Consider the following 19,792-nt stretch of genomic DNA (forward strand, 5'->3'; position numbering starts at 1 on the left):
GCAGGAATGAGGCCAGGTGAACCTAATCAGATAGAAGCTGTAGTTACAGGTGATGGGGGGTGGGGTCAGAGTTCAGCCTGCTCTTTGCCTCTCAGATCTGTCTCCAGCCCTGATCTCACTAGATCATATCTGATTCCTATGGAGAAGAGAAGGTGGCAATAAAAACTTAAGAGCAGAAGCACTGAAGATTGCAAAACCCTGGGGTGTGTAACACAGTCAGGAGAGAGGCTGTCTCCTCATTTTGTCACAGGGCAACCCTGGCACAGAGAGGGCTCCATGCACGGGGATGAGCCTGTGGGGCAGCTCTAAGCTGGGCGGCACTACACCCAGTGCAGTGTGGAGATCACGCTGCTTGGTGGAGAACTTCAGGGTCCGGCTAGCATGGGTGATGCCCAGCCTGAGCAGGCTTGCTTAGGAGTGCGTTATTAGAGGTGCCAAGGGATCAACGTGGGTGGAGGGCTACTTTGCAGCAAGCTGGAGATCACGGGTCACAGCTGGGGCCAAGAGGTAGTGAAATTTGGGCTATGATTATTCCCAATTAGATTGCTTTTGGCCAGGAAGAGATCTAGGCACTTTTAATTAGGGTGTTTTGGTCTTATGGAAAGACTGCTATTGATTTCTACTACTCAATTTAGCACAGGTTATGAGCGGTCATAATTACACATTTTTGGTCTTCAAAAGTAGAATTTAAAGGATCAACAATTAATGTTTGATCTTTCTCGTGAGTGTTTCCTGTCTGGTTGAAGAGCTCCCCTTAGGGGCCTGGGCCAGAGTAGAAGATGATCCAGTGTTTTTGTGGGAACGAAAACAAGGGCATTCTTTTTCCCTCCTAAGACTTGCAGTGCTGTTTCAGACTATGTCACCTTGATAAAGAAGGTCAACTGAGGGGCAGCAGATGTCCTGCAGGTCCAGTATGGCGGGTGAACATGGAGTGGGCAGAGGGTGCTGTTACCAGGTGGAACGGGGGAGAGGAGCAGAATGAAAGGGGTTTGATTCTGAGCAGAGACCCTGAGTCATTGGGTGTTTGTTGTTCAGCTGCTTGGTGAGGAAAGAGTCGGCTTGTTATATTGCGGTTCCTCTCACATTAAATGAAAGCGCAGCTGGAAAGTGGGAGCCCCCCCCCAGCTGCTCAGGTGAAGCAGACAGGCTCAGAGTCATGGGGAGTTGGGAGACAGAACATGAGAAACACTCCAGGTGGCTATTTCTTGGTCATCTGCTAGGCACAGCGAAAGAGTGGGCTTGTTATATTGAGGTTCCTCTCACATTAAATGAAAGCGCAGCTGGAAAGTGGGAGCCCCCCCCCAGCTGCTCAGGTGAAGCAGACAGGCTCAGAGTCATGGGGAGTTGGGAGACAGAACATGAGAAACACTCCAGGTGGCTATTTCTTGGTCATCTGCTAGGCACAGCCTACTTAGCAGGGCCACCTCGTCCTGTTCTGTCATCTTCCCTTGCTCGGTGAGGGTTTCCCATCTCAAATTCATTCTCCAGACACGACCAGAGTAGACTGTTTAGAATGCAGATGTAAGCCTGTCACCTCCCTGCTTAAAGATCATTAAGTGGATTTGAAAGCCAATCCCCTCAACGTGGCGTTCCAGGCCCTCCGTGACCTGCTGCCCTCCTGAATGACATGTCCTTCCTTCCTCCCCAGTTCCTCCTGCACTTGGTGCTCCTGCCATTTGATCCACTTTGAGTCCCTTGAATCCCCCATCCACTCTCCCCCTCTGCCTGACACACTGTGCCACACATGGAACACAATAACATCACACAGTACATCATGAAGAATGGACGAGGCTACTTGAGGATCCGTGGTGATCAGCTCAGCACTTAACCCATGGGAGGCATACTAGCTGGATAGCTCTGATCTAATCAAGCAATAATCTGCAAAGAACTTTGCAACCATTAACCAACGTTAGGTAAGTTTGGGAAATAGAGGACAGGGGTACCCAAAGGAATAATCTTACTATGACAATTTAACTCTCCAAGGAGAGGTCAAGTGACATAGGAAATGGAAGGCAAAACCCAGGGCCACTTACCCAGCCAGAGCCCTGCCATCCCGCAGAGACAGCCCCACGGCAGAGCTGCAAACGAGGACCAGTGCTCCACCTTGGTGAGATACAGGATGACGGGGGTGAAGGAGATGAAGATTAAGTTGAAGAAACCCAATGTGGAGACAAAGTGTGCTGCCTCACCAAAGTTGGCACTTCCGAGAAACATCTTAAACAAAACCTAGAACGAGAAAGGAACTCATTAGCCACACAGTCAGGGACATTGTATCAGAAAGGCAATTTCTACATCATGAACTAACTGGCGCAGGGTTTATGCTCTATGTCTTCTTATCCCACCGTCTCCGTGGCACTAAATGTGCTGCTGAGATAAGGAATTCAAATGCCCTCTAGCCTTCATATGAAACAGCAAATGCCATAAAATGAATTCCACTTTCTGTGCCACAGGGATACTGCACACTGGGAAAAACACCACCATCAGTTATGGCTACAGGGCGGATGATAAATAAGAGTGCAGACAAGCCCAGAAACATCTAGGATTGAGGTGCCATCAATTCTCCTCTTCAAGCATGGGATTCATTTTACCCTTATTTTGACAGGTACTGAAAACTAAATTGGACAGAGAGAGGCTATCATTATATTATTGAGAGAAATAATAACAATGCCATGGATTTATAAGCACTTTTCTCTCTGAGCCTAAAATATTTTCACAAGTACCGTATTTATTCTCCAGATTTTAAAAAAGATGGTCTTTGTTTTCTGGATTATAAATCTGTGTGTAGAAAAAGATGGCAAGGAGACATATATAGCTAATCTAAATCACACATCAGGCTGGGGAGGAACCAGTTCTCTAGTCCATATTTCTTGGCTTTTTAACCCCTCTGCTTCCTTTATTAATCCTCAAACAATGTAGCACAGAGTATCTCTTTTCTATGGTACACATACGATTTTGTGCATGTCAGCGAAATATTACCGCTCCCAGAATGAATACATCTGTAACATGGTCAGGAGAATTCTCTCTATAAAAGAGCCATCCCAGGCATATAGCAAGTCCTGGTATTGCTTTTAATTTCAACTAAACGTATCATTTTTTTCTCTTGAGAGACTTAAGAGAACTTGAGCACGTGCTTGTGGTATTTGGTCACATCACACATCTCCGTGGAGTCTCAGTTGGGGGCAAGTTAGACACTAATGGTGATTGAGTGAACACCTGTCAAGCTTGTCACAGAATCAGTGGGCCAGGAAATGTCGATATGGAAATAGACACAATGTCCTCTGAGCGGCAGAGTTGGTGAATAATCGGAACAGGCATCCATTGGTGAATAATCGGAACAGGCATCCAGAGGTGGATGCAAAGGGCATTTTCTGCCTTTCAGAGAGGATTTTCTCATTGAAACCCCAAGAGAGGTGAAAGTGGAACAGTTCTTTAGCTACATCCAGAAATTTGGCTCTGAAAAGTGGAGCTTCTGTGAATAACCTTTTAGATCTGCTCTCTTAATCCTCACTTTTGAAGTCAGGGACAGTGATTCCGAATAGAGCTTTCACTGATGACAGGCCACTCCAGGGGAGAAAGAACTGTGAGTACAAACCCAGTAACCATCAGAGAAGAAAAGAGGCTCTTCATTTAGCTAATAACATTGACACGTGTTCCAGGTTAATATGCAACAAACAGTAAACTCTCAAGGTATTTTTAATACCTCATTGTAGTTGAAATAATGGCCTCAATAGTTAAATTAAAGAAACATAGGGGAGAAGTCTTCCTCGGCTCCTGCTATAACTGATAGATGATTTGGGAGGGGTCGGGGCACGGACCACAGGCTTTGGAGTTGACCAGTCCGAGTTTAAATCTTGGCTCTATCACTTCCTGGCTGGATGATCTTGGATAAGTTACTTAATCTTTCAAAGTCTCAGTTTCCTCATCTGGAAAGTGGGGATAAGCACCTATGCCTCATAAAGGTGCATTAACGCAGGTGAAAATTTCTAGCAAGCACCCAGCCTGTAGCAAGTACTCAATAATTGGTACTTGTTATTATTTAAACCATCTTTTTTTTTTGCTAGTCAAGATTTTCTTTGTCCTTCCTTCTTTTATTACTTAAAAGTCTAAGCTACAAATGACAGTTGAGTACATAAGGAAGTGCACAGAATACCTTATACAGTGCAGATGTCGAGGCCGAGCCCACTGCAAATGCTACTCCTATGATGGAATCAGCATGGAAATTATCTGCATACGCCATCATGACGATGCCAGTGATTGCCATTATTGCGGCAACTATCTATCAAGTAGAATGCAAAGAGAAAAAAATTTTTAATTGATGCCTCCATACCCCAGAGAAGCAATTGAAGGCATCATGGGAGTTGCTACATGCTTCCTCAAACCCAATTACCTCTTGTACATCACTGTTTAAATGTAGGAAAGGTCAGTATTAGCAAGAAATCCGTATGCTCATGAGACAACCAGGCAGAAAATATAGAAGCTGCTCACATTCTAATTAAGGGCTAGTAATTGTAGTTTAATTTTTAGATCAACTTCCTAGAGATTAATACCCATAGTGGTGAAATAAATTTAATAGGAAGTCACTTCTTAGCATTTTCATCTGTACTGTGTTCTTTTTCCTCAGACAATTCAGCATACATTTTAATCAGCTCCTTGGATCAATGCATGTTTCTGAACATCTCCATATAACCAGAACTTGATTATGGAGACATAATATTGCTGCAGCTAGGAGGACACTTTTAGGCCAAAGTGAAAAAAGGAAAGAATACTCTTTCAGAGTGATTTATAAGGAGCGAGCTGAGTTTGCACTGTCACTTGGACTATCAAACGGAAGCTAGCTCTTCCTTTTGTTTACATGCAAATTAAGCCACAGAAAGATAATTTCATTCAATTATTCTAGAGCATTAGCTGTATAAAGTGAAATATTAAGAATTTGATTGAAATCATAATGGTTGACTGTAAATTAATATGATCCTTGGTATATTCCAAACAGGAGTCCACTTCCTTTGCGAAATGCTGGTTGGCATCTATTTCTTTAATTTACCTTGAACTGGTTTCTACTGGAAAACATTTTAAAGCTACAGTAAACAGTAAAATGACAACCCTGGAGTAGGAAACACTATCATCTCCTTGTGAAATAGTCTCACTGACTTTAAAATCATGATGCAACTTTGTGGGAAATTTAAATATACCTGGTGATCAATTTTGTTAAGCTTCAGTTCTGAGTATTCGCAAGTAAATCAGTTCCCCTGTAGATAGATTTCTCACATGTGGGATATTTTTTGACCCTTTGAAATATTATTAGTGAATTATTCATTACAACAAAATGTAGATCTTCAACACGCAACTGTAGACTTGCTGAAGGCCAGTGCAAAGTATGATAACAATGGCACATATAATTTAGACGCTGTTAAAGCATTTCTTTTGTTAATGACCACCCAAAGCAAGGGCACAGCTGGTTTCAGAGCCAGCTCCATACTAAAGCGTCTTTTATGAAAAGCAGCAGGAGTACTTGAGAATAGAAGCCGACTTGTCAGCAGTGAAAAACTGTCTTCATAAAGCGTTATCCAGGGGTGGGGGGTGGGGCATTGCTCTTGCTGACTGAGTATCACAGTCTCTAAACCTTCTAGCCACGTGTTCCGGTTAGACTGTGCCTCAAACTATAGGGAATAGAATTTAATACAAATGCACACAATGTGAGGTGTCAAGGAAATTTTGCAAACAGGAAGTCATAGACTCATAAATAAACATGGTGAAGTGGTTCCCTAGACCTGGGAATTCTGTGAGACTTATCATTTTCTTTGATTTGGGGATTTATAGTTCAGCCAGGGATTTGCAACATTTCTTTGGGCAACCTGATGTCAGAGAAATGAAAAGTTACCTTAAACACTGGCAGTTTCTGACTTGTTTTTGTGTTAATGTTCATAGGTTAAAGTATTCATGTACACAGATAGATTTCCCTCAAAATACTGAACTTGTAGGATAATAAATTTGAATTAATACTTGTTTTCTTTTTACCAAACATCAGATGTATTTTCTTAGTCAAAAAAACAGGTAATTTCTTCAAGACAGGGGTAACAGAACACAGTGTTAATCCTAATGAAGCTTTAACATGATGTGCTGTTTAATATTTAAAATTACTAAAATTATTCTATAACATACAATATCTGGGTTTAAGCAATTGTGTATAATATATAATTCTTGGCTTAGGGGATTCTGAAAACAAACAGTCCATACAAAAAAAAAAAAAAAAAAAGGGAAAAAAACAAAAACACTGTCTGGAAAGTGTTGAACATTTAATACCATTATCCCCAGGATATGACCCGGTTGGGAACACTTTCTTTTCTGAGTCAGCCATTAGTAAAAATACATATGCACTGTATTTACCTCTATTATAAGTTTTCTCAAGATAGGAATTGGACATGGACATAGATTACATAATTTTATAGCAATTCAGAATTATAGTCATGATGAGCCTCTTAAAGATCTCCATTACATTTTATATTTAAGTGCTTGTGAAAATATTAGCTCAGACCACTTAAATTGTCATATTAATTATACCAGTGTCTCTTTGAATTGTGGTCACGGAGAGAAGCATTTTTCACTTCAGGGGGCCAGACAGTGCTGTTAAGGTTCCAAAAGCATGAAAATCTGAATATTTCCAATGTTAGAAAAATTCCTCTCTATGGTATGAACAGGTATTTATAGGTTAATAATTTATAGCTTATATAGGTTACCTGGGGGGAAAAGATAAATTATTTTCCACATTTCTATTTAAATTTCACAACTATCTGATAGAACAAGTTCTCTATGGCCAGGTTTAAAATTTTTTTTCTGTATGTTTCTTATCTACACAGTTGGAACTAAGGGAAGGGAGCTCAGCTAGTCTAGAAAATGCAGGGAAGTGTTGGGTGGCAGGCTCATTTGGAGTGGTTGTTTGGATGATCTTGGAGTGGTTCTGCCTGGCACTGTTGGTTAATTACAGAGTAAATATTCTTGAGATTTCTGGAGAATATGTAACCCAAGCACAGGTCTGAGTCATGTGCGTTTTCAGAAGTAATCAATCGTTAAGGAAGGATTAATTGTCTTCTCAACAAAAAAAGTACAAAATGATTCTTCTTGTGCTCAGGATGCTGGAAATGTACCTGCAGGAAGCCAGCGCTTTAAGTACTGTGTCAGAAGGGCTCACATGTGACATCCACATGCTGACAAACAAAAATGCTTCTGAGCACATTAGCGTCCACATGAGGGACTCCTCTGCTGATGGTGCCATCTCATGGTGACACCTGCTTGGCTTCAGAAAAACATGGCTCTCCTCACAACCTACTCCAGTTGCAGCCCCATAACCAACCAGAGATGTCTAAATAAGTTGGAAACCCACCACAACCGTTACCTGAATCTGACCTGGGTGAAAATGTTAGTAACCATAGTGATCATAAAGCTGCCAATGCCTCATTTTTAACCTTCTAAACCTCTGGGTTCTCTCACATCATGGTGTGCCCACCTGGGGTGAATACCCTGAGGAAGAGGACTTATTTAGCCCGTTATCTTTGCGTGCTCCTTGCGGGACATCACCACCTGAGCCAACTACCTTCCTCTGTGGGCTCACTTCCCTCCGAGAGTCTCTGCATCAACTCTCAGGGCCAATCAGAGGGGGACCATGAGGGGGACCTGTTCTTAAAGCCCAAAGAGGGCTTTAACAGTAAACATTTGGTGATCTCACTGAAATGTATACTACCTGTGGCCCTGCCTGAAAGTAAGGTTTCTTTCCCATCCCAAAGAATTAGTTTGTATAGATAAAACCTAGAGAAATAGCTGGCTTTTGGCTGATTTTTGTTTTCTTTTATCTTCATTGTTTTCCTCTTTTGACTCAGGGCCTCAAAACCCAAAAGGGTCCAGCCCTTCTCTGGATCTCCAGGAGGGTTTATGAGCCTCATTACAGTCACTGTGTTTCCCATTGACGAATGATTTCCAGAACTATCATTCTCACAACAATATCAGCTCTTCTATGATTCAGGGTATTGAGATGAACCTTTAACTGCTTCTCTTTCTAACTGTAACCCAAACATCTTTCCTTAATTTGCCGTGTGGTTAACCCTGTTTCTGGAGCTGGCTGGAGCAGGTAGGAGCTTCCCCGGCTTTCAATGGACCTTGAATCCCAAGCCTACATCAGGCTCTGAAATGGGGGGCCTCAAAGCTATACTGCTGGCCAGACTGCACTCAAGTTCAAGACTCAAGGTTAGCAGCTGAAGGTGGGATACACATTCATAGTTTGGCCAGTGAGACCTGCACTGGAGATCATTCTTCTTCCCTCTGAGTGTATTTGGATAGAGTCCATTTTCAGGGAACCATGGCTGCACAGAATCCTTAAACTTGACCACATGTTACATTTAAGCTTCTATAAAGAAGAGCCATCTGTTTTACTCAGAGCCAATGAAATTGGACAAGAGTTGACGTGTGAGAAATTAAAGAGGTGGGCAGTCCACAGCTGTCCGGATACTCTGTGTGTGTGTGTGTGTGTGTGTGTGTGTGTGTGTGCGTGTGTGTGTGGAGGTGGGTGGGTCCCTGGGGTGGGGCAGGTCAAGCCTGAGACTCAAACTAAGATTCCCATCCTCCACCCCACTGCCACACACATACACATCTGTTTTTATATGAAAAAATACCCATCTGAAAATGATCCCAAAGGAAGACCAGGACGGAAGAGAAGGAAAGAAATCCCGGAAGGAAAGACTCCAGAGTACGTGTGGAAGGTAGATGAGAACTATTGACTGCACCTTGTTGACAGGGGTTATGGGTTCCTTGAGGGCATAAGATCGGAGAGCCTTCCCAACTCAGCTCTCCCCTCCCTGTATTCGTGAATCATTCTCCTGCCAAGAGGAGGATGAAAGGGGAAGAGCCCCACTACCCATCCTCTACTGCCTCCAGCGGGAAGCATGAAGGTTCTAGACAGAGCAGTCTGCACTGCCCAGGAATGAAGAGTTACTGCAGAAATGCCAATCAGAGGCAAAATGGAAACAAGATTGTCTTGAATCTTATCTAAATATGTAATATTGGCACAAATCAGTAGCAGCTCAGCTTCAGGGTCCTGATTGATTTAGAGTGCCCTGGAGCCCAGTTTGAATTCAGAGAAGAGCAGTTTAAAGCAATGAAAGATTCCATTTAACTGTCATACCCCAGTCAGTTCTTAGCGGATGGAGGAAAGTCTCCAAAAGAGCCACAGTTTGGGAAACTAAACACATAAGGACCCAATTATACCTAGAAAATAGGTGGCTACCAAGCTGAAGGGACACAAGTTCATTTCCTCAATCTGCTATAAAAGTTGGGGTCTGCTGAGCCATTCATTGCCCACCAATTTTCTTCACATGTTCAAGGAAATTTGAAAATGAATGAACATTTTCAATTAATAATATAAAAACAAGGGGGGGACAAGATCTGAAAGAAAGGGTGTTAATTTTCTAGTCTGGCGTTTACTTTTCATTGGAGTGAAATGGATGCCAGTGATAGAGAAGAAAACCTGAAGCAGTGGCTCATTTGTTTCTGTTTTCTTTTGCGGAGAACCTTTTTTTATTGATATTCTGTGATCAATATCAATATCATTGATATTCAGTGATATTCTGGTTCTGATGAATTTAAGAATGCTAGCTAAACAAAACAGATCTTGGAGATGGGAAAAACACCTATCTTCAATGCTGCAAGAGCTGGATTCTCACTTGGCAACATTTTTGCAATTAAAAAGAAAGGTCTTTTAAAGAAGTTTACTAATTTCCACATGATTATCATACATCAGCTGTAAGCAGCTACTTATGAGTTTTTTAACACACCAAAACTCACTAGCAAACTGGCTGAAAGAATTTCATAATAGAAAACTAAATGTATGGCAGACTACCTTTCCATCTGTGATTCAATCAAAATTCCAAGGAAACTAAATATTAACAAGTTATTCAAAACATATAATTAGTTTTTATGTGAGCATTGCTAATTCTGGCCAACTGGTGCTCCAGATAAACCCGTATTTACTGATATTATAATTTAAAGCATCCTTCATTCTGTTCAACGTGTCATTTTGACGTGAAAAATAGAAGTAGGAGGGCTTCCCTGGTGGCGCAGTGGTTGAGAGTCCGCCTGCCGATGCAGGGGACACGGGTTCGTGCCCCGGTCCGGGAAGATCCCACATGCCGCGGAGCGGCTGGGCCCGTGAGCCATGGCCGACCGGGCCTGCGCGTCCGGAGCCTGTGCTCCGCAACGGGAGAGGCCGCAACGGTGAGAGGCCCGCGTACTGAAAAAAAAACAAACAAACATAGAAGTAGGGGAGGCCATATGTTTTATCTTAAGGGTGATAATTCTTCGGGTCATGCAAATGAGAATCATAATCCCCAAACTATCTTTTTCTGAACTACTGAAGACTTAGAATGAGTCAGAAATATACATTTTGATGTGATGACTGAAAGCAACCCTTTAACTATTTAAAAAAAGAGTAGTCCAAGTGGGGTGGCATCTACAGGCTTTGTCCTGTTTATGGGTGTAGGCAATAAGAGCTGCATTTATGTTGTCAGTATTCTATTTGTCCTCCTCTAATTTCTCAAATGACCTAATTATACATGTTCTCAATATGTCTCAGAAGGAAAAGAACTGCTGATATGGTCAAAAGGCAAAGTGCTGAATATGTTTCGGTGCTTCTTATATTCCATGGCCTGATTATGGGCATTATTAAAATTACACCTTGACATTCTTCTAGAACATGGCATTAAACACTTCCTAATGTTTCACAGTGAGAAGTGAAGCACCTCCTGTCATTTAAAAAGAAAAATACCTGGCTTCTCCCAGCATGCCTGACATTAATACTTACTATTTTGTCATTATGATGTCTTAATTTACATATTTACTTATTAACAACTACTTATTGGCTACTTAACAATTTTTCTATCAGGTTTTATTACTTACAGATGCTGTGTTAGTTTCCTGAGGCTGCTGTAACAAATTACCACAAACTTGGTTACTAAAAACAGCAGAAATCTATTCTCTCATAGTTCTGGAGGCCAGAAGTTCAAAATTGGGCAGGGCCATGCTCCCAACAGCAACTCTGGGAGAGAACAGTATTACATTCCTGCCTCGTCCAGGTTCTGGTGGCTGCCCTGGCTTCCCTGGGCTTGTGGCTGCATCACTCTAATCTCTGTCTCTGTGGTCACATTGCCTTCCCCTCCTCTGTGTGTCTTTCCTGTGTGTGTCTCTTATAAGGATACTTGTTATTGGATTTAGGAGCCACCCAGATCAACCAGGATGATCTCCTCTTTGCAAAATCCTTAAGTTAATTATGTCTGCAAAGACTATTTTTCCAAGTAAGGTCACATTCACAGGTTCTGGGGATTAGAGTATGGACACCTTATTGGGGGCCACCATTAAACCCACCACCGATGCAAATTTTAAGATAGAAATGCTTTGTAGCTTCTGGGCCGATTTCCTAAATCTGCCATTTAAATGTTACACAGCTGAGCTTTTCCCCCTAAAAGTCCTCAAATAAACATCAAGCTTCTTTTGATATGACCCCTTGCATAAGTAAGTTCCATGGTTAAATGCATTCATTCACTCTAATACAACTGATTTGCTCACTGGCAAATCTAATAGTGAACATATCTATTTCCTTTTGGTATTCACATGACACTGAAAGAGCAGAAAAGCCCCTAAATCTCCTTCCTTGCCCTCTCTTCTGACAAGGCCCTCCAAATACTCATGGGTGATCCAAGGTGGTAGTAGATAGACAAGAGAAAGATCTTGTAAGCATGAGTTCATTCACTATATCCTTAAATATGTAGCGTCTCTACTTTGTCCCTTGTATTATTCTAGGTGTTAGAACTAGTTTCGTGGGCATATGACCTGTGCAGATGCAGTGGGCTCCCTGATGTTGCCATGTTGAAATTATTCCCAATTTTTTTTTTTTTTTTTTTTTGCGGTACGCGGGCCTCTCACTGTTGTGGCCTCTCCCGTGGCGGAGCACAGGCTCCGGACGCGCAGGCTCAGCGGCCATGGCTCACGGGCTCACGGGCTCAGCCGCTCCGCGGCATGTGGGATCCTCCCAGACTGGGGCAGGAACCCGCGTCCCCTGCATCGGCAGGCGGACTCCCAACCACTGCGCCACCAGGGAAACCCTATTCACAATTTTTTTCAACAGGAGGCCTGCATTTTCACTTTTCACTGGGGCCCACAAATTATGTAGCCCAAGCTGAATGGATCAGTGAGCAATGTAAAGAAGGTTCTTGTTCTCAAGTACTTGTCAGGGCATGTGATCGTGGACAGACAGTACCAATGCTTCATGTGTGAAAACATGATGCTAAGCCCTTTGGGTGTGAGATCTAAGATTAGCTATGGAGAATGAGTATGGGACCACATCTGGTATAGTTTAATGGTATCATGGACTGATTCAGTTTCTTATGCTGTCTTCTGCTGTAGCTTTTCACTTGTTCATGTCAAGTTTCAGTTCTGAATTTCTGAGCAGCATTTCCCAAGATACAACCAGAATTAGCTAATTGCTAATTGGCTATTAAGATGAAGTTTTCAGGATGATACCTGTCACAAACTCTCTCTCTAATATAGACATGAATTTCAGCATTTAGCAGGGCAAGGACCCTGGAATCATTGCAACAAGAGCAATATTTTGATAGCAAAATGTGTTTCAAATCCAGTCTTGGACATCTTTTTTGGAGAACAATAATTGTGTGATGTTTATCTTCTGGAAAAAGGCTATTCGTTTGGACCTCCTTTCAAGGAACTATTTACTCAATATTTTCATCATGGTGGCATACCAGATTATATGAATGAGATCTGGCTCCTTACATCTGCATGGTTTTCAATCAATCTAACAAAGATCAAGCATACAAAAAATTTTTTTATTTTTAAATCCATGTTACCTGTGAAAGGGATATAAACTCAGAACTGAAGTGGTTGGTGGAAGTTTAATGCAGTTCAATTAAGGATTTGTACCCCAAAGTAAGAGTTATTGCTTTTAGTTCCATATCTAGTTAGTCACATTAGATATATAGCCACTTTTAACAGCACTGTGCCATTACTGGTGACTTTAATTACTGTTTGGTAACCTTATCTACTTACACCAATATTAATTAAATCCATCTCTGGGGGGAAAAGACATGAGGGAGTTGTCCCAACGTATGTTGATTGGAAAAAAAGCAAATCATAATCTTTACTGTGGCTAATTTTCTCAGACCCTTCTTTTCCGAGGACAGAAGGAGTTGATCACACCATTAATTCTAAGAAAAGAACTTCTTTTCCCTGAGTGCCTCCTGTTGAAATCAGCTGACTGATTCCAATGGAAACAATCTCTTTATCTTCTCATGATGTTGTAACTGCCTGGGCGTCCTAATGCAACTTCGAATTTCAATCTGTACTCAGAACCAATGGGAAAAGTTTTGCAGAAACTCCACAAAACAAAGCAGCTCTCCTGATACCAAGGATCTATGATTAAATGCGGCCTTACACATTGAATCAAGTGTGCCATTACCCTCACTCCCATGAACCTGTCTTTCAGCACGATCCACGACAGCAAGAAGACAAAGGCTTTGTTACAACAGAACAGAGCAGAGACATCTGTGGCTGTCAGCTTCTTTAAAGCCAGTAAATACAGGTAATTAGTCAAAGTCCATAGAATAGAAAAGGGAGCAGTTCTCTTAAGAAAGAGCTTCAATGTCAGACCATCTTCACCAAAAATTCGACTGCATTCCCTAGAGAAGAAATAGAGGTTAATAGTCAGGTATTAATTTTAACACATCTTGTGTAGACTAACTCTTGACAGCCATTTTTAGCCAAGAGCACAAACCCTGAAGACCCATCATTCATCTATGGAACCTACTGAACCCAGTTCTGCCACCTACGGGCTGTGAGTGCAAAGGGTTCCATGGAGGAGTCCACATCTCCCCAGGCACAGAGCTAAGCCTTTACTACCCATTCTCTGGAGATTCCTGGGGGTAGCCATTTTGCTGTTGCCAAACATTCTCAGAGAAGCCCGGAGAAATCCAGAAATGAATGGTTGCTGGAATTACTAGCTATTTGAAGAGACAGATGATTCTTTCCCGGTGGACAAATACAACAGGGTCAAAATGGTTGCTACTGTTTGAATAAGCTACAGACCACGTGCAGCCTCACATATCATGTGTAGGCATGCACAGCTTGGGATTTTATTATTCCTAAAACATTATGCCTTTTTCTGACATATCTGCCCAATGGACAAATTTCTTTTTCCTCTAGCATTTTTTAGGCAGAAAAAAATGAAGGAAGCATCTGTGATAACCCCCAAATGGTAAAATAAATAAAATTCAGGTTGCATTTATGTACAAACACCTGGCCATTCTGGAGGAATTGTCTGAATTCATTGTGTAAAAATAGTCATTTCAGTTAAATCTTTGATTTGCTTGGTTTCTGACTAAATTGATTATTTAGCCCAAAGGATTGTTTTAATCAAAATGTTGAAGCTAGCGATACATATAGGCAACATCAAAAGTGGTAGAGTAGCAGTGCCTTTTTGATTATGGACTGAAAACAAGCTGGGAAAATTCAGCTTTATTTTTTTCACTCAGTTGTACATGAACATTCAAGCTTTCATTGGGCAACTATCTTGTGCCAGGCATTGTATTTTCAAGAGTAGTATAAATATTCTGTTTAAAGCAACAAGTTATTCATATTTGCACGTTTATAATGTTGACAAATCTATTTAAATGGCTCTAGGTAGTACTAGTTTCTGGTTTGTCTTCTAGCTCTTTCTGAAGAGAAATAATTATGCCTCAAAGTATTGCAAAGCAAAGTAATCTCCAGCCAATGTTTGCCTCCCATGTATGAAGCAATTTACCCCACAGGAGGACCACATGGGGGAAGGGCGTGACAAAATGGTGAGGCTCCAAGCACAGGGACACAGCTTTCAAAATCAAGTCTCATAGTAAATGTTGCTTCCAAGCAGCTGAGAACACGGGGAATCATACATAGGCCAGTGATTCTGGGAAGGTTAAAAATGCATTTTGAACACATAGACAGTCATATGGTGATTTTACTTTCATGTGGCAGACAACCAAAATGGAAAGACTTTTGTAAAATGGAAATGGGATTCCCAAAGCTAAATTTTTACTTGAAGGAGACAAAACATCAATGAAGGGACTAAATAAGCCAGAGGCAAAGCCTTTTGCAAAGTAAACAGAAATTACACGTGCTCACACACACAGGTAAATGGATGGCCTCTCTGTTTTGTTTTATTGACGTGTAGTTGATTTACATTATTATAAAACGGATGACCTGTTTTGTATTACTGAAGTGTAGTTAATTTACAGTATTATAAAATGGATGGCCTTTCTAAAGCCCTACCTTTGAGATACTCAAATCAGAGTTACACACAGAGCAAGCAACAGTTTTCCTAGAGCAACTGGGCACACATTTTGTGTTCTGTACTTACAAAGGGATTTGCTCTGTGAGGAAGTCTGCCAGGGAGAGCTGGAGTGGAGAGTCGTGGGTTTATCCTGACATCTATAACTGCTAAATGTCCTTTAAAATACATGTTTATTAAGAACCACAACAAATCCATTTCTGATTAAAGTATTTCTTTTCTTATCACTGGCCTTAGTGATGGTTCTTCCTTCCCAGAGCCCACCATCGTGCTGGGTAGAGTGCTCTCCAGCAAAGACTTTGGATTCAGGAGAGGGAACACCCTGCCCCATGGGGAAGCCAGTGGAGGCACATGGATGGGGAGAGTCCCCCAGGCAAAGGGCTGCTGCCCAGCAGAGGCTCTTGGCCTGGCTCATCCTGACCCCCAGTATTGGCTTCCTCCTTGTTACCCTTTCTTCTTCCCTTCTCGTCACTTCCCTTCTCCCCACTTGTCACTGCTGTTACAAGAATTAATAAAAATGCTCTCCATTCATACGCCAGTTCACCTGGGTAAAACCTTTTGCCATTTAAGCAGTAAGTGCTGGGAAATGTGATTTTTTTTTTTTTTAAAGATGGATTTCTATGGAGAAGGAAATAACAATAGTAGGTTTCTCCTTGGGATGATGAGATCAGAATTTCTAGACAAGAGGCATTGACAGGAGGCAAAACTTGGAAAGAAGCTTAGAAGTCGGGGGACACTAATAACGTAACTATGCTCATCATTGTTCCAGCAGCTACTAGTTATGGAACGCTTTCTGTATGTCAGATGGCATCTTAAGCACATTTCATAGCTTCCTGACACATGGCAAATTTATCTTTGGCTCTAGTTTCATGCTTTCTAGAGTATTTTTTTCCTTAGGAAATTACCTTTTGATACCCTTTTGATATACCATCAAAACTATGGTATATAATTTTTTTCTTCTTAAATTTCAAATCCACCTGAGGCAATTGAATTCTCTTGATAGTATATAAATGGAATGATTGAAATATCAAAAACTACTTCCAAATGAACAATCCTTACCACCCAGATTTGATACCTTACTGAAAATTCTTTTGATGTTAGTGATAAGCAAAAGACTGGAAACGCTTTCATAGCATTCAAGCGAAAAGGAGAAAATAGGTATAGGGTCTGGCGCTATGGGACAAATCCTGTTTTCAGTCTTATATACTATATTTTCCCCTCGTTCTGCCATGAGAGCTTCAGGGGGTGCCTTCTTGGCAGATGGTGTTAATGAGTCTACAGGGAAAAAAGATCAAGGATCTCAGCATTTTCTGGCAATGTTTACCTCTCATATGGAGGGGGCCACTGGAGATTCCTTTCACATACAATGTTTTCTGCTTGACAATAAAACCTCTTTGATTCACTTTCAGAAATGGGCAACTTCACACTAGGCACTAACAGGAGGAGGTGTCTTATCAAGTTACAGGTCTCACTAAATTCAGAGTTAGTTCAACATGAGAGATGCGGTGAAGATGAGACTCATTCCCCAAACAACACTTCTGTCAGCAGGAGCCTCTTGTAAATGTATTCTCTTCAATAAAACTGACTTGGCTTGCTTTGAGGTGTTCTGAGGTATTACTTCCCAGACTAAACTTTTGCTGTTTTTATCAGCACGTGTGTCTAAACCATAGGAACACATGCTATGGGTAAATGGAGGTATTTTCAAACAGGGAGAATTTTATTCTGATAATCATGTCCCTTGATCTTATGCCCCAGCATCACATCTATTTTGATGGGAAGAAATAGAAAGTATTTTTAGCAATCCCAAACAGGTATAAGGCTTTTTCCTTTCCTCCAAACCAGAAAACATTTATCATTCTTGAACTGGTTTTTCATTCTTTAATGATAGCTGAACGTTCATGGACACACGTGGAAAATCAGCTCACAGGGTGACTTCACTATTCCCGGGCACTTCCAAGCTGGTGATAAATTGGAAGTTGGAGATTAAGCCTTCACAGTGTCTTAAGTTTTCAAGGACAGTCTTATAATGCATCAGTGGTAACAGTCACTCCTTCCTTTCATTAGGTAAAAGGGCAAGAAAGGGCAAGGTTATTTTGGCTCCTGCAATACAAATTTATTGTCATCCTGCCGAGGAGCAGTAAGCGGGTGAAGAAAACTGTCGCTTTCCCACTGCCATCTGCTGAGGTCAAGACTGCTGTTTTCTCCTGGTGATCAGAGTGACTGTCCTGGAAGTTATTCCTTAGTTCTGGCTTTTCCTTTCAAGAAGCTGTCTGTTAGCACAGGACTTTGACCCGAATGCTGCTTTTGCCTTCCTTGAGTGCTGTGCAGGGCTGGATGACATGTCTGCCAGCTTCCTGATCTCCCCAAGGTGGGGCTGCAGAATTCAGGTTTAGCTCCGAGCAACCACTAGAACCATGGTACTATCAAGTTCATGGCTAGCAAACCAACAGACAAGGCTCTCTGTGCTCCTAGCCAGCAAAGAACAGCATCTTTTAAACCATCCCGAGGCCAAACTTCCCTTTACCTGAGACCAAGTCATTTCATCTGCTATAACACCACTGTGTCCAGAATACTGAGCAAATGTTTCTGTAATAATCTTATTAATACAGTTTGTTTTTTTTTCTGGGCTCGAGATCCTGTGTTGTTCTTTTAAAACGTGGCAAGAGATAAACTGATCTGAATTAAAATCTGGGTTCCATTATTTATAAGTGTGTGACCGTGGACAAGTCCCTGAATCTCTCCAAACCTATTACCTCTTGTGTTAAAATGGGGATAATTAACACCGTCTTAAGACGTGGCTGTTACCACCAATGATGGTCAATAAGCTAAGATACACAAAAGCACCAGCACAGTGCCTGGCATGTTGTAGACACTTAATAATTTTTGGGGTGGTACCGATTCTGTTTCCTCGTGTTAATATGTTCACTACCGACCTTAGATCCTGCCTCTCCACACTCCTCAACTCACCTCATATTCCAAAGAGACGAAATTACGCATATTTGCATGAAATTATTTCAAACCATCTCCTACTGGCCATTTAACATGAAACCTACCTGAATTTTTTCATTGGAGATTGCTTTTCTTGAGCAGTGGCCAGATGACCAGAGTAATAGACTGGGAAAAACATAATGTTCCAGTTTGTTGAAAACCAAGTCATGAAAAATGGACAGTAGAAGTTCTTATAAGTAATTTTTACAATCTGTGTGGTTCCAACCCAAGATGATGACACTGACAGGATGATCAGAAGTCCCCAGATGGCCTTCAGAACCATAGACGTACAGGATAGGCAGCGAGCCTTGATTCTGTTTTCCTGGCTGCTATTCTCAGGATGAGTCTGTGTTCCATCATCCCCTGCAAACAGGAAAGGAATACAAATGTGTGGAAATCAAGTTATAAAACAGCAATCAAAAAGGCAGAAAGTAGAATCACCAGTGTTCTTTATTTTTCTCCTGCTGTCATTTGAAGAGACAGATAACTCTAGCTCATTTTCTGTCTGGAATCTGGAGTCTCTGCTCTGTAAGGTACAGTGTGTATCTGGACCCCTATCCAGGCTATGACGATGCTCATGAACTTGGTGGATGCTCTCTGTTTCTGGGTGTACCCTACCCACTTCCTTGTGCAAGCATTACACATTTCAGCTCCAAAGGCTTTCGCCTTGGCCACGTAACCTGCTTTGTCTAATCAAACGTAAATAGATGTGTGGTATGCCGCCTCTCAGCAGAAGTTTTAAGAGGCATCACAGGGTCCCACTACCTCTCTAGCTCTTCCTTTCTGCCACTAGAATGGAGAACCCCAAACAGAAGCTGCTCTTTTGGTCTATGTGGGAGAATGAGCAGAACCCTGTGTCTGCTGACATGAAATGTGAACAAGAAATAAGTATTTGTTGTTATATTCCACTGAGTTGCTTTTTTTTTTTTTAACTGCAGCAAAGATGACTATTAAGTTGAAAAGGATGTGTCCCCAAAACAGAGCAAGTCTGAACTGCACAAAATTACCTTCCATCTCCGAGCTAATTACGACTTAATATGTTTCTGGGAGCACAGTGAATTCTGCTTTGTATTTTTACATTTACTAAGAAAATTTAGGAGCATTTTTTCACACTAAAATAGTCAAAGCTCTCTGAAAGTGACAGTCATAAAGGCCTTCTCCCCTGATAGAGAAAACAAGTTCAACTTGTTTTTGAATTTATGTACCTGTCAGGAAATTTAATGGGAGCAGTGGTCACCCTGAGTCCCCAGATAGTAGAACCCTGGGGGAAAGGAGGCAGAATTGTCTGCAAGATTCTGTTGTATCTCCAGGGACCTCCTTTAAGTGTAAGGCTTATCCTGGGGTTAAGAAAGTGGTGCAGCCCACAGATAGCAAGTGAGAGTGGGTGGTTTCTCACTTTTCCTCTCCAGAACCTGCTGGCTCTCCTGCTGA

General features: G+C 41.7%; 1 protein-coding gene across 1 annotated transcript in view; it reads right to left on the minus strand.

Moving 5' to 3' along the window:
- The window catches only part of SLC35F4 (solute carrier family 35 member F4), a 292,375-nt gene that overhangs the window by 4,232 nt on the left and 268,351 nt on the right, over positions 1 to 19,792 (minus strand). The window contains exons 3-6 of the mRNA XM_007447957.1: positions 18,427 to 18,724; positions 13,508 to 13,727; positions 4,151 to 4,276; positions 2,034 to 2,226 (exon numbers count right to left, since the gene is read on the minus strand). Coding sequence (XP_007448019.1) covers positions 2,034 to 2,226; positions 4,151 to 4,276; positions 13,508 to 13,727; positions 18,427 to 18,724 — 837 coding nt within the window. The remainder of the gene's footprint in view (positions 1 to 2,033; positions 2,227 to 4,150; positions 4,277 to 13,507; positions 13,728 to 18,426; positions 18,725 to 19,792) is intronic.

This window comes from Lipotes vexillifer, unplaced genomic scaffold (assembly GCF_000442215.2).
Source record: "Lipotes vexillifer unplaced genomic scaffold, Lipotes_vexillifer_v1.1 scaffold221, whole genome shotgun sequence".
Taxonomy (NCBI): domain Eukaryota; kingdom Metazoa; phylum Chordata; class Mammalia; order Artiodactyla; family Lipotidae; genus Lipotes; species Lipotes vexillifer.